General features: G+C 45.5%; 1 protein-coding gene across 1 annotated transcript; it reads left to right on the plus strand.

Moving 5' to 3' along the window:
* Positions 1 to 5,647: 5,647 nt before the first annotated feature.
* SRD5A3 (steroid 5 alpha-reductase 3) lies at positions 5,648 to 12,757 on the plus strand. Its single transcript, XM_012641091.1, has 5 exons — positions 5,648 to 5,655; positions 5,750 to 5,892; positions 7,680 to 7,877; positions 11,262 to 11,396; positions 12,282 to 12,757. Exons 1-5 carry the CDS (start codon positions 5,648 to 5,650, stop codon positions 12,539 to 12,541), a joined length of 744 nt encoding a protein of 247 aa, XP_012496545.1. The 3' UTR covers positions 12,542 to 12,757.
* Positions 12,758 to 13,264: the final 507 nt, after the last annotated feature.

Consider the following 13,264-nt stretch of genomic DNA (forward strand, 5'->3'; position numbering starts at 1 on the left):
GTCTACAGCCTCTTCTGTGCGTCTCTGTATTTTCCAGAGTGCCTTCATTGACAATTTGCTTTATCCCTTTTATAATCAGGAAAAAATAATAAGTGTTAATGGCCAAGGAGCACGTCGGAGAGATTTTCCTGATTATTAATAGTAACCACCAGTGACTGAGCGCCTACACATATGATGACTACCAAGTGTAGTATGTGCCTTTCCTCATTTACTCCTCACGGTAGCCTGTGAGGGAGATGTAATTGTCATTATTCCCATTTACAGATGTGCAGACTCAGGCTTGGAATCAGAGGTGACTTGCCCAGTGGTGCTACTGCTGGCATGGGTCGTACTCGAACTCTGCCTGTCGGAATTTAAATCCCAAGCTCTTCTCTGGCGAACCTCACGGAGAAGATCTTGCAGCATGCGAAGCCCAGTATGTCTGAAAGATCAAATGGGAATGGATTTATTGCCAGAGGATGGCATATAGTAAATATCTTGGTTAATCCAAATTTGAAACTATTTAGTAACCTTAACTTAGATGCTTATATTTAAATATTTTTCCTTGTGCAATATTTAGTAGTACTCTTAAACATGAAAATAAACCTGTAATTTCTAAATTTAGAAATAGGCAGACTGGGCGCGGTGGCTCATGCCTGTCATCCTAGCACTCTGGGAGGCCAAGATGGGAGGATCTCTTGAGCTCAGGAGTTCAAGACCAGCCTGAGCAAGAGTGACACCCTGTCTCTACTAAAAATAGAAAACATTAGCCAGGCATGGTGGTGCGCATCTGTAGTTCCAGTTAGTCGGAAGGCTAAGGCAGGAGGATCATTTGAGCCCAGGAGTTTGAGGTTGCAGTGAGTTATGATCACGCCACTGCACTTTAGCCAGAGCAACAGAGCAAGACTCTGTCTCAAAAAAAAAAAAAGAGAGAGAGAAAGAAAAAAATAGCTGCAGATCAGGCATGGTGGCTCATGCCTGTAATCCTAGCACTTTGGGAGGCTAAGGCAGGAGGATTGTTTGAGGCCAGGAGTTTGAGACCAGCCTAGGCAACATAGCAAGGCACCCCCCATCTCTACAAAACGTTTTTTTTTTTTTTTTTACTTAGCAGGTGTGGTGGTATGTACTTGTAGCCCTAGCTACTCAGGAGGTTGAGGTGCGAGGATCACTCGAGCGTAGGAGTTCAAGGTTACAGTGAGCTATGACTGTACCACTGCACTTCAGCGTGGGTGACAGTGCAAGACCCCATCATCTCTAAAAATTTTTTTTAAAAACAGAGAAAGAAAGAAATTAGGCACCTGTACAATCACATTTTTGCACAAAAAGCATTACTTTGGTAATTTTGTTTGCAATTATTTTTTTCCAAAGGAGACAAGAATGAAACCTTAAATCAGTTCCTGGAATGTTTGTTTCCATTACCACTGTCTGGTAGATTTTTTTTTTTTTAATTAAAGTGAGGGTTGCTTTTTTTGTTTTCCTTTTGTTTCCTAGAATATTGATTTACCAGAAAGTCTTAATAAATAGGTGACCTCAAACATGCATTGTAATACTTTAACTTGCGTAGTGTATTAATATATGGAAGCAACTTCTTAAGTTTCAAAATGGTTCCAAATTGTATCAAAGCGTTGCAGTTTAATTGGGCTCTGGAGATAGCTGCCCGGACTTTCCCCACTGGAGTCCAGGGGGTCTGTGGACAGAATTCAGGGCAAACTTGGATTGGAAGAAAGTTACATCTTCATTTTCACTAACCTCTCGCTGAGATTTAGCATTTCCTTTCATTGTGAATGTAATCAACAAACGAAAACAACTACAAGAATTAGCAGTACCTGCAACTTTGTGATAGTTTTTTTACATTACATTAAAAATATTGAAGATACTTCCAAAAATTGTTTTCATGCCTATGAGAACACTATAGTTAATTTAACCCTAGATCTTATTTGATACATTAATTAAGAAGCACACATTACTATATCACATTTGTTTTCCAATAGTTGTATTACCTATGTATCAGCATAATTGGTTTCCTTTGTAGTTCCTGTGTTTTGTTTTGTTTTGTTGTTTTTTTTTGAGACAGAGTCTCGCTGTGTTGCCTGGGCTAGAGTGAGTGCCATGGCATCAGCCTAGCTCACAGCAACCTCAAACTCCTGGGCTCAAGCGATCCTCCTGCCTCAGCCTCCCGAGTAGCTGGGACTACAGGCATGTGCCACCATGCCCGGCTAATTTTTTCTATATATTTTTAGTTGTCTGATTAATTTCTTTCTATTTTTAGTAGAGACGGAGTCTCGCTCTTGCTCAGGCTGGTCTCGAACTCCTGAGCTCAAACAATCCGCCCGCCTCGGCCTCCCAAAGTGCTAGGATTACACGCATGAGCCACCGCGCCCAGCCAGTTCCTGTGTTTTTTATTTTATGCTTGTATAACATTTTGAGAAGGGCCTGTAGCCTTCACCAGACTCTCAGAGGGGTCCGTGGCAGAGAAATGGTCAGTTAGAGCCCCGGCTGTAGACTATAAACTTTCCATTCATTGACATCTGTCTCCTTTGTTACCATATCCCTAGCTCAGTGCCTGCAGTGCCTGACGGGTCCTCGATCAGGATGCTTTGAATGAATGACAGAAAAGAGGTTTGAGGTTTAGTTGAGTTGTTGACTAACTTGACTCCTTACTCTGAGAGCAACTTTGGTTGAGATACCTTCTCTTTCCTTGATTTATCTAATCAGTGTTTATAGAATATTGACTGTGACAGGAGCCATTCTAGGCACCTTGGAGTTTATCTGCTGGGAAGGCAGACAGCAACATGTAAACAAATCTTGTAAAACCAGCCAGATAATTTCAGATGGTGATAAGTGCTTTAGAGCTGAGGTCCCCCTGGCCTGTTAGGAATGTTAGGAAAACAGGGACGTGCATCATCTCCTGAGCTCCACCTCCCCCCACGCCCCACCTTGGAAAAATTGTCTTCCATGAAACTGGTCCCTGGTGCCAAACAGATTGGGGACCGCTGCTTTAGAGGAAATCCAGCAGGGTTATTGGATCTCGTGAGCAAGACTGGGGTTGGGGTGGGAGTGACAACATGGGAGATGGAAGCCACTGAAGGCTTTGGGGAGAGGGGGTAGGCATCGCATTGTGTGATTTGGGGGTTTTTGTTTTGTTTTCCAATGAAACTTTATTGGAAGTTTTGGAAGCCTGTTAGAAGTCCCAATAGAACTTTGAAGTTCATGTAATTTTTATGTGTCATGCAATATTATTCTTTTGATTTTTTTCAACCTGATTTGTGTTTTAAAAGGGTAACTGGCCACCGTGTGGAGAAGACTGGAGAATGGGCTCCTATGGTGGTCCAGGCAGGAGATGGTGAACGGTGTGGATTGGAGTGTTAGCATAATATAGCCCCTGCTGGTCTCATAGGTGGTGACATTAGAGCACTTAGCACAGGGCCGGGCTAAGTAAACAATGGTTCAGCAAACAATAGTTCCTGTCCTTAGGTAACCCCATAACTCCCCTAACTGGGGCCTGGAATTAGTTCCAGCCATAAGCACATATGTGTTAAATCAGATCATATATCCTAAGCTCAAAAGCATAGAGTAGCTTCTAACTCACAATAAAAGCCTAAGACCCTGTGCAGTCTCGTCCCCACCACCTCACTGACTTTGTCGACTCTGGTTTGTCCCCTGTCCGGCTCTGTTCCAGTGTTGAGGTCCTCTCTGCCAGTCCTCTCTTGCACCTCAGGGCCTTTGCACAGCCTGTTCTCTCTACCTGGAAAGCTCTTCCCCCAGACAGCCACATGGTTTACATCCTCACTTCCTGTAATTCTGCTCAAATATTACCTTTTCAATGAGGCTCTCCTATCTATCTTGTTTAAAATTACAATTCTATCATCCCCAGCATTTCTTCTTCCTCTTTTCTGCTTTAGTGTTCTCAATAGCAGTTATTGCCTGCTGACATGCTGTCAAATTTACTCCTTTTGTGTGTGTGAGAGTCAGCTCCATGAGGGCAGAAACTGTTGTCTGTTGTGTTCGCTGCTGTAGCCCCAAAGCTTGCGCAGTCCTGGCGTATAGTAAGCACTCGGATGTTTGCTAATCAAAGGAGTGCTCACTCAGCGACCAGTGTTACCATAAGGATGGCCTTGTTCCTACGCCCAAGGGCTTGGAAAATAGTGCCACAGTTAAGCAAAGTGCCAAAGGCAGAAAAAGGAGAGCGTCCAAAACCGATGACTGGGGAGTTTTTAGATCTGCTTTTGGAGGCTCAAGGTGGGTCTTTAAAACCAAGCAAGGGATATGACTTGCCGTTAAATGTTTACAAAAACATTTTAAAAAGAGGCAGCAAAAACAATGCAATTATTCATTTCATTCTTCTTTAAGTTAAAAAAAAAATCCCTCTGGCAACTTAGGTAGAGAATAGTCTAGTTGTGGGAATAAGGGTTGTAGAATGGAGCCTGGGAGAACAGTTAAGATTATTTAATTTCATGCTCATAATCCTTTAAGGTTTCTATGGTTATCTTCACGTGGCAGATGAGAAACCTAAGGCTCAGAGAGGTTAAGTTACTTATCCAAGGTCACACAGTAAATGGCAGCATTTGGCTGGAGACTCAGCCCTGATGACTCCGTTGTGCTCTTATTCATGCAACCTGGGCTTGTCTGGACTTGCTTTTCTGCCCCTGTTATACGCACTACGTGCTGATTCATTATGTCAAGTCGGAAGTCAAGCAAATCACTTACAAGTGTTTTGTACAAGTTGCTAAGCTTCTTACTTCTTACTGTTCCTTGGTGTTTTTGATTCACAGGTATATTGTTTTGGTTGTTTTATTCCTACATTTTGTTTTGCTTGCCCGATTTCCCTTGGTACTAAATATTTTCTTTCACTGTCACAGACTAACGAGAAAAGGAGTGGGGCTTAATATTAATATGTACATGAAGCATTAAAGACCACGGAAGGCCAGATGACTTGACCGCCAGGCACCCAGTAGAGTCAAAAAGGTTTTGAATTTGTCTGAATAGAGAAAAATAGTAGGAAAAGTATAGGTGAACCTGTTAGGCTCTTCTGCCAAAGTAGGTGGTTTGGTTTCAGCAAATCAACGTCATCTTTCACATTAAATTAACATTGCTAATTTCAATTGCATTGGTTTTGTGGTCTTATTGGTATTTAGTTTGTAAATACATTCATTGCAAAGCAGGCTCTGTAGTTGTCTGAGAACTGTAACCATCTGGAGTGGATACCTAGTGTTAGGATTATAATATTTGTCGTATTATAATAAAAGTAATTTGGATCAACTCGATTCAGAAAAACGCTGAGTCAGAAAGATCTTTAAGGTTTCTCCCAGCCCTGAGGGTCTGTGATTGTGCAAATCTGGAATAGCAGTTGTGTGGCTGCTCCTGCAGTATTGCTGGGGATTTTGAAATCTTTTACAGATTTAGCTTGTTTTAGCACAATCTAGGCTCTCTTTGCAAGGGCCTGCGGCCTCCTGTTTGGAACTTGAGCTCAATACTGTTACCCAAAGATAAGAGAGATTGCTAATCGACCTTCCTTCTAAGTTTAACGAAGTCAGTTTGTTCTTGTTAACCTCAGAGAGACCTCTTTTTCCTGTAATTTCACCAGTCCCATCACTGAAAGAAAATTTTAAAAATCTGAACACCTGCAGGATTCAGGTTCTGTTAAACAGCAAAACTTTACACTTTGCGAATGGAAAGGTGGGAGGGATAGAGAAACTAAAAATAATCTTCCTGCATCATGGCCTAAAGCGGATCCACCCTGATGATTGCCTAACTTGTTTTTCCTTTGCAGATATTTTTCTCATTTCTATATCATCTCAGTGCTGTGGAATGGCTTCCTGCTTTGGTGCCTTACTCAATCTCTGTTCCTGGGAGCGCCTTTTCCAAACTGGCTTCACAGTTTGCTCAGAATTCTTGGGGCTGCACAGTTCCGAGGTAACAACTCCCCTGGCTCATTGCAACGCTGCATTCTGTTCCCGTTGTTCCTGTCTGCAGAGCAGCGGGATGCATTTTGTGTCCCCTCTTCTCACACCCTCCTCAGCAGGGCCTGGGAAGTGGAGGCTGGGGGCAAAAAGAGCTTTGCACGGTTCATCGCTGGATGGCCAAAGGGATGCCCCCAAGTCCTTCCCTGGGCTCATGGCAGGGCCAAGAGTCAGTGTTCCATCTCCTGACTTCCCAGCAAGTGCTGTGCTGTGTACAGGACTGGCTGTTCTCCCTCTGATATTTTTAGTACTGTTGATAAATTTATAAAGAAGTCTTTACCCGTAAGGGGAAGCTTTTAAGATCCCTTAGGTTTGCCTTGAAACATTTATCATTTATACTGTTCCAACAAAAATCGTGTCTCATAACTTTGATAAAAAATTACTTTTTGATAAACGTGCTGTGAGGCTCTGGTTAGCTAATAAAAGTCACTGTGAATTGTTTTTGACCAAATGATTACAAAAGAGCCTTTAAATGGCCATAGTCAGCGTCAGATAAAGGATATGTAGGAACAGTTTGTAACGTAAAGAACGGAAGGCGAAAACCATGAAGTGCCCTAGGTTAAGGTCAGGCAGAGGGTGAGGGGCAGCATTAGAGATAAATTGTTCTGGTCCTATCTCTGTCCTTTGTTCCAGCAGCCAAGCCACTGGCTCCCTAGGAACAATCCTCTTCTGTTTAACTGATTGCAGAGGATGACTCTCGGAAGAGAAAACCCATGTCCGTCCTATCTGGGAGGGGCGGCTGTGTCAGGGGATCCCACTTCACTCATGAGAACTTCACCTCCTCGTTTGTTTCCCGTGGGACCGGCTGGTGTTTCGGTATTTGGAGGGTTGGTTGTGAGGAGTTTTATTTGGCTGTTTGCTTTAACCTGTTCCTAAAGAGTTAAAACTAGGCTTGGGTTTATTTAAAATATACAAACAGGCAAAGCTTATCTGTTGATAGAAGTCATGATAGGGTTGTTGTCCTTGGGAAGGTCATGGGGGGCGGGGTGCCATGCCTGGAGGAGACACTAAGGTCCTGGTCACGTTGTTTCTTGATCTTGGTGCTGATACATGGGTGGGATGGGTTGGTTTAGTTTGTGAAACTTCACTAGGCTATATCTTTATGGGTGGGGGGTGTAAAAAAAAAACACCTAGGTTTTATGTTTTTTAAAACCATCTTTTCTTTGGACTTCTTTGGGGGCAGAAGGGTGAGAGGGGTGAGAGGCAGGTAAGAAGGTAGATCTTGGGGCTCACTGTCCCCCTAAAAGTATAATTTCTTTTTTTTTTTTAATATGGAGAGAAATGCAGGACACTGTTGCTGTTCCCATCTCCCTCTCTGCCTCTGCGGGTGCCTGTGATCCCCCGGGGACCCCAGCAGGTGGGGTTGCCCAGAGGCCACTGGGAGCTCTTCCCAACCGCTTGCATCCGGCTGTTGGCGCGGGGAACCAGGGACCCGCAGACCCCTTCACAGCCATGGCCAGTGGCCTGCAAAGCTGCCACATGCTGAAGCAGATCAAGGGTCAGTGTTTGTCCCAGCCGTGTCCTTAACTCACTGTGTAACCTTGAGCCAAGTTCCTTGACTTCATTTGGCCCATTTCTTCATTGTGAAAAAAGGGAAGGTGTTAGACTGGGTGATTTCTAGGGGACTGGCCCTCTCCTAGCCCTAACCTGGTTTAACGCGCTGTTTAACAGTAGGGCAAAACAAAACCGCGCGTTAGCCCCGGAAGACAGATGCCGAACGTGTCGCCCTCTGCGTTGCAGGAGGTGAGCTGGCGCTGTCTGCGTTCCTGGTGCTCGTGTTTCTGTGGCTGCACAGCTTTCGGAGACTCTTCGAGTGCTTCTACGTCAGCGTCTTCTCCAACGCCGTGATCCACGTCGCGCAGTACTGCTTCGGACTGGCCTACTACGTCCTCGTGGGCCTCACCGTGCTGAGCCAGGTGCCGCTGGACGGCAGGAACGGTGAGTGGGCCCCACCACCCCCGGGGTGTGCGAGGGGCTCCTCGCGCAAGGTCCCCGGTCCGCTGGGCATGGTGAGAAGTTCAGAAGCCCGAGACAGGCCTGGTCCGTTTTGCATTTGAGGAGTTTAGACCCTTCCGGCAGATTTAAAAAGTCAGCATGCCCAAGGGTGCATGTGTTCGCCATAACTGCTCACACCTTAAAGACACCAACGTCCGCAGTCACGGCCTCAGTAAAGACAGAGAAGTGCCTCGTTTTCAGGAGGCTCAGTTCCAGGTGTGCGGGGTTTCTGGTGACGTCAGTGAGCCCAGGTGGGGTTAGTCTCTGGAGAGCCGGGGGGTGGCCAGGCGCTGAGCAGGAAGCTGGAAGCACCGAGAACAGGAGGAGGGGTCAGCAAAGGGCTGGCAGGTGGAAGGGGAGGGGAAGTCACGGCGCTCCTGAGGTAAGTGGCCCCTTAGTTCTCATGATTGTTCCCGTTATCCACAAAGCTCTTCTTCGAGTGAGGCTGCCTGAGGGGACAGGACACAATCAAAATAGCTCTCACTGGCCGGGAAGAGAGAAGCAAAACCATGACCTTGTTTATGAGGCAGAAATGAAGTGATATGTTTGGGGCTACAGGACGGGGCACTGTGTAACATAGATGACAGTCACTTTTGTGAAAACAATGCACGCTGCTAAGAACTCAAGGCATTTGCCGTGATTGAAATGAGTTTTTAGCGCTGAGCTTCACTCGACCACGCAGCCGTGGTATCTGTCGGCCCAGACGCTGCAGGTCTTCCGTGACTGTTTCCTCTAAATCCAAGGCTCGCGTTTCCTGAAGCTGCCCTGTTCGTCCTTGAAAACAGACTGAGGCGTAGATATTTCCAGCACTCAGCGAGTGAGCTGCCTCCTCAGGTTTGACTTCGGTATCACAGTGCCTTCTCGAAAGCCCTCTCTCTGTTGCTCTAGCACAGCCTGAAAAGCCTCTGTGAGCAGGCAGTGATTCGGACGCAGGCCTTACTGACGGTCTTTCTCACTCGTGAATTATTTATTGGCTCCAGCCGCCCGGCTAGCACCTCTCCACCTGATCCTCTGAACCTAATCAACTCAGTCACTCCTCCCTGGCCTTTCTGCGGTGGCAGTCCTGTGTTCGGCCAGAGCCACGGTAGGAGCTGTCACTCCTGGTGAGCAGTACTGGGTTTTCCACCCAAAAGGACTTTCCAGACCCTCCGGTCACCCACGAGCTTCCAGCATGTAAGTTTCTGCTGGCCTCACGTCACTCCTCCGCAGTCTCCTCTCCCGGCTGCATCCCAGCTTCGCCCTTCCCTCAGTGTAAATAGTCAAGGAAAGGCAGCTCGGCCTGCAGAAATAGCTTTCTAAACACTCCTTTCTGCAGTTGTTCTCTGCTTCACCTCCTTGTCCTTCAGGGGGTCATCTGGGGTCATTTGGGACAACATGGGGAGAGCTGGTTTAGGAAATTCATAGAGAGAGGACACACTGGGGCATTGGCCAGCCACAAAGTCTGATAGAAATAACATGGGCTTGGGAGTCAGACGGTCCTTTGTGTGGCTCATTTAACCGTTTCGAGCCACAGAGCCTGTGGCAGTAATTAGGGACAGGTCACGATTTCACAGGGCTCTTGCGAAAGTGAAAAGAGGAGCATCTGTAAACTAGAGTGTGAGCCCCGTAAGGCGTGGGATCTTGCCGGAGTTATTCACTGCTTTATCCTTCATCCCTGCGACAGTGCCAGCTTGGGAGTCACTCAGTGAGTAACCAAGGAATAAAGGAACAATCATAATAAATACCACCCAGCTTAGACCCTCAGTAAACACGAGCCTTCCGCCTACCTTCCCTCTTCTGCACTGTAATTCTGGCCTTACCCTAATGGGGCCTTTTTACCCTCATAGGTCATTTCTCTGCACTTAGAGCAGGGGCCTTGGTGGGGATTTGAATTTTTAGTCACTCGTTTTAACTTTTAATCCTATGGTAACTTGCTCTTAAAGTCCATCCTATTTAAAACTGTATTTTTCATATTTTGTTTACTTTTAACTAGAAAAATACAACCTTGTAGTTAAATGGCTATACTTGTAAACATTGAAAGATTGTAGTAGATTGTTCATAGAGAGCCAGGTTTTTTTTTTTTTTGAGACAGAGTCTTGCTTTTGTTGCCTGGGCTAGAGTGAGTGCCATGGCGTCAGCCTAGCTCACAGCAACCTCAAACTCCTGGGCTCAAGCGATCCTCCTGCCTCAGCCTCCCGAGTAGCTGGGACTACAGGCGCAAGCCACCACACCTGGCTAATTTTTTATTTCTATTTTTATTTGACTTGCTAACTTTTTTTATTTTTAGTAGAGATGGGGTCTCACTGTTGCTCAGAGCTGGTCTCGAACTCCTGAGCTCAAACGATCCGCCCGCCTCGGCCTCCCAGAGAGCTAGGATTACAGGCATGAGCCACCGCGCTGGGCCGAGAGCCAGTTTTTAAAAGTAATTGAAACAGGATTCCCGTTAGTCATTAGCTGTCACCAGCTGATTCCTGCTTCTAGGTACCGTATGGAATCCTATGATCCTTGCTTCTCTAACACGGATCAACTTTTTAGGGGTTCCCTCTTGGCTGCAGAGCCTCAGGCTCTTGCCTGTTACCCACAGACAACTTTGTTTCTTCGGTCAGGACTCTGTCTAGGCTGCTGCTTCCTGCTGGTCATAGGTCATCCATAACGTGCTTTTCTGATGCCAGTGGTCTGCTCTTCGTCCTTCCTTGGCTTGTATTCTTGCCTTCCTCCTGGTAGCTGGAGAAGAAACAGGAAGATGATATTCTGAGTGTTTCTACTCCTAAAACTAAATCTCTCCGACTAGGTTATCTCAAATCCAGACGTAGCATTTTGTTGTTCATCCTGCAGTTTGCATTTCTCCTCTCTTGGAGAAGCCTCCCTCTTAGCCTTTCCCTCTGCTGATTTCTTTGCTGGCCAGAGCCAGTCAAGTCAGCGTTCTGCAGCAGGGTCACCCCAGCAGTGACTTAGCATGGTAGCTCAGGGAGAGATTTCTCTAGAAAGTCCTTCCTGACAGCAAAACATAAGAAGGAAGACTTAAAGCTGGGCTTAGCAATAGAAACACAGAGTAGCCTTACCAGGCAAGAGCAGCTCACAGCAGGAGACAGAGCTGAACTTTGTGCTTGGAGCATTGGAAGAAGGAGCAAGAGAATGTGTCACTAAGGAATTCTCTGCCTGGGGCCACTGAAGCTTCATCCAGGGGGACAGTGGTCTCCCCTCTGGACTTGGGAAATTTCATCAGGATACCTTTCCTAGTCATGAGAAATAATTGTGGATAATTGTGTTTCTACTAACGAAATGATTTTTTAATTCCCTGAGCATCTGAAATTTTTCAGAGTTGGCTAATAATTCTTATTTTTGTAGTCTACATAATAGGGAAAAATCTACTGATGCAGGCGCGGTGGTTCCATATCCTGGGCATGTTGATGTTCATCTGGTCCTCTGCCCATCAGTATAAGTGCCACGTCATTCTCGGCAATCTCAGGAAAAACAAAGCAGGTGAGATGTCTTTTAGAGCCTGTGCATGTGCATTTTAACCCTCAGAAGTTAGTTGTCCGTGTTCCTACATTCTTTTCCTTCCTGCCCTGGTTAGTCGACTAGTCTGTATCAAATATTCGTTTTGGACAAGACACGTCTCTGGGCCTTGATCTTCCCAACTGTAAACTGGGAGCCTTACACCGAAAGATCTCCCTGGCCCCGTGTAGCCCTGACGTTCTGTGATTCTGTGCTGTGCCCACATTTTGCAGACGGAACCTCACAGATGTATCTGATCAGCGTGTGAGAGCTAGTATCCCTCGGAGGTAGCATCATTGCAGCCAGAGCAAAAAACTTGACCTTTTAGTTGGCTCCTGTTGACTTATCACAGGGACAGTTTTCCATTAGGCGTTTTGAAATATTAAAAATGGAATCATTTAATATTTATCAAGTACTTATTTTGTGCCAGGCCCTGTTCTAAGTGCTTTCCATAGAGCTTTACCATACCCGCATGAAACGAGTGCAGTCTAATCCCCATTATACAGATGGGGAAACTGAGGCACGAAGAGGTTAAGCAACTTACACGAAGTTGCACAGCTAGTAAATGGGGGAGCTGGGATTTGAGCTCATGCAGTCCGACTCTGGAGCCTGAGCCCTTACTGACTAACTTAGAGGACCACCGGAAGAGCTGGCTTTCCTTTCGTTCGTATGAGCAGTTGACAGTACGACCTGAGTACGTGACTTTTTAATATGCAGCCGATTGACAGTGGGAGTGTGACCGGACGGTGGTTTGCACACAGGCGTGTGGTATGTTTTTCTAACAGTTTCTGTAAATGATTTGGGAGTGACGTGGTGAAACTTTCCTTTCCAAACCTCAAATGCTCATGAAGCCTTCTTTCGCCGTTGCAGGCGTGGTCATTCACTGCAGCCACAGAATCCCTTTCGGAGACTGGTTTGAATACGTTTCTTCCCCCAACTACTTAGCAGAGCTGATGATCTACATTTCCATGGCTGTCACCTTTGGGTTCCACAACTTAACCTGGTGGCTAGTGGTGACGTATGTCTTCTTCAGCCAAGCCCTGTCTGCTCTCCTCAGCCACAAATTCTACAAAAGCAAATTTGTCTCCTACCCAAGGCACAGGAGAGCTTTCCTGCCATTTTTGTTTTAAGATAACCTCCGTCATGAAGAATGCAAACCAGGTGACAGGTTCAACTCCGAAGGACAATGAAGTCGGGAGACCAAAGTATAGTTTCTACAGAACTGTTTGAAAGTCTCTGTTCCATTTTTTTTACCCCAAAAGTTTTCACTGAATGAACAAGATACTACCCCTCAAGAAAATGAATCTTCAAAGTGTCTTCTAAGAAGAAACAACTTCTGGCAGATCCGGGATTGGTGTGTCTGCTTTCTGGGATGCTTTGTAAAACCAACCGATAAAAAGTCGATGAGAATTCTCCAAGCTGCTTCACAAGCAAACTAACCGTGGACATATAAACAGCTTCTCACATACACATACATGTCTACCGAGGGAAGAGATAAGATCACCTACGGCTAGGAGGGCCTATGAGGGAAAAATTAACTGGATTATATAATAATATAGTAGGTGCTCAGTAAACGTGTATTGCATTTCAATAAAAGCAGAGTAGCCTTTGAAAATAACAATAATATGCAATTTTACACCAACAGTTTCAAGGGAAATTGAGTTTGTTGGAGTTCATTTATACTTCCAACACATTACCATAAACATCTCCAGTTATGTGACTACCAATAGACATTTCCACTCATCTCCCCTTCAAATCTTAGTCTAACAGAAAGTTTTGAAACCTCTTTTATTGACCACTTTTTGGGTATCATTTTGAAGGAAGTACTTCAAAAGTGAAAACATTGGAAAATA

This window comes from Propithecus coquereli, unplaced genomic scaffold, assembly GCF_000956105.1.
Source record: "Propithecus coquereli isolate 6110/MARCELLA unplaced genomic scaffold, Pcoq_1.0 Scaffold162, whole genome shotgun sequence".
Lineage (NCBI taxonomy): Eukaryota > Metazoa > Chordata > Mammalia > Primates > Indriidae > Propithecus > Propithecus coquereli.

Excerpts from the sequence above, each read along its gene's own strand:
- SRD5A3 (XM_012641091.1), top strand. Across the intron at positions 5,893-7,679 it reads TGGGGCTGCACAGTTCCGAG|GAGGTGAGCTGGCGCTGTCT; the intron begins GTAACAACTCCC and ends TCTGCGTTGCAG. Across the intron at positions 7,878-11,261 it reads GCCGCTGGACGGCAGGAACG|TCTACATAATAGGGAAAAAT; the intron begins GTGAGTGGGCCC and ends TTATTTTTGTAG.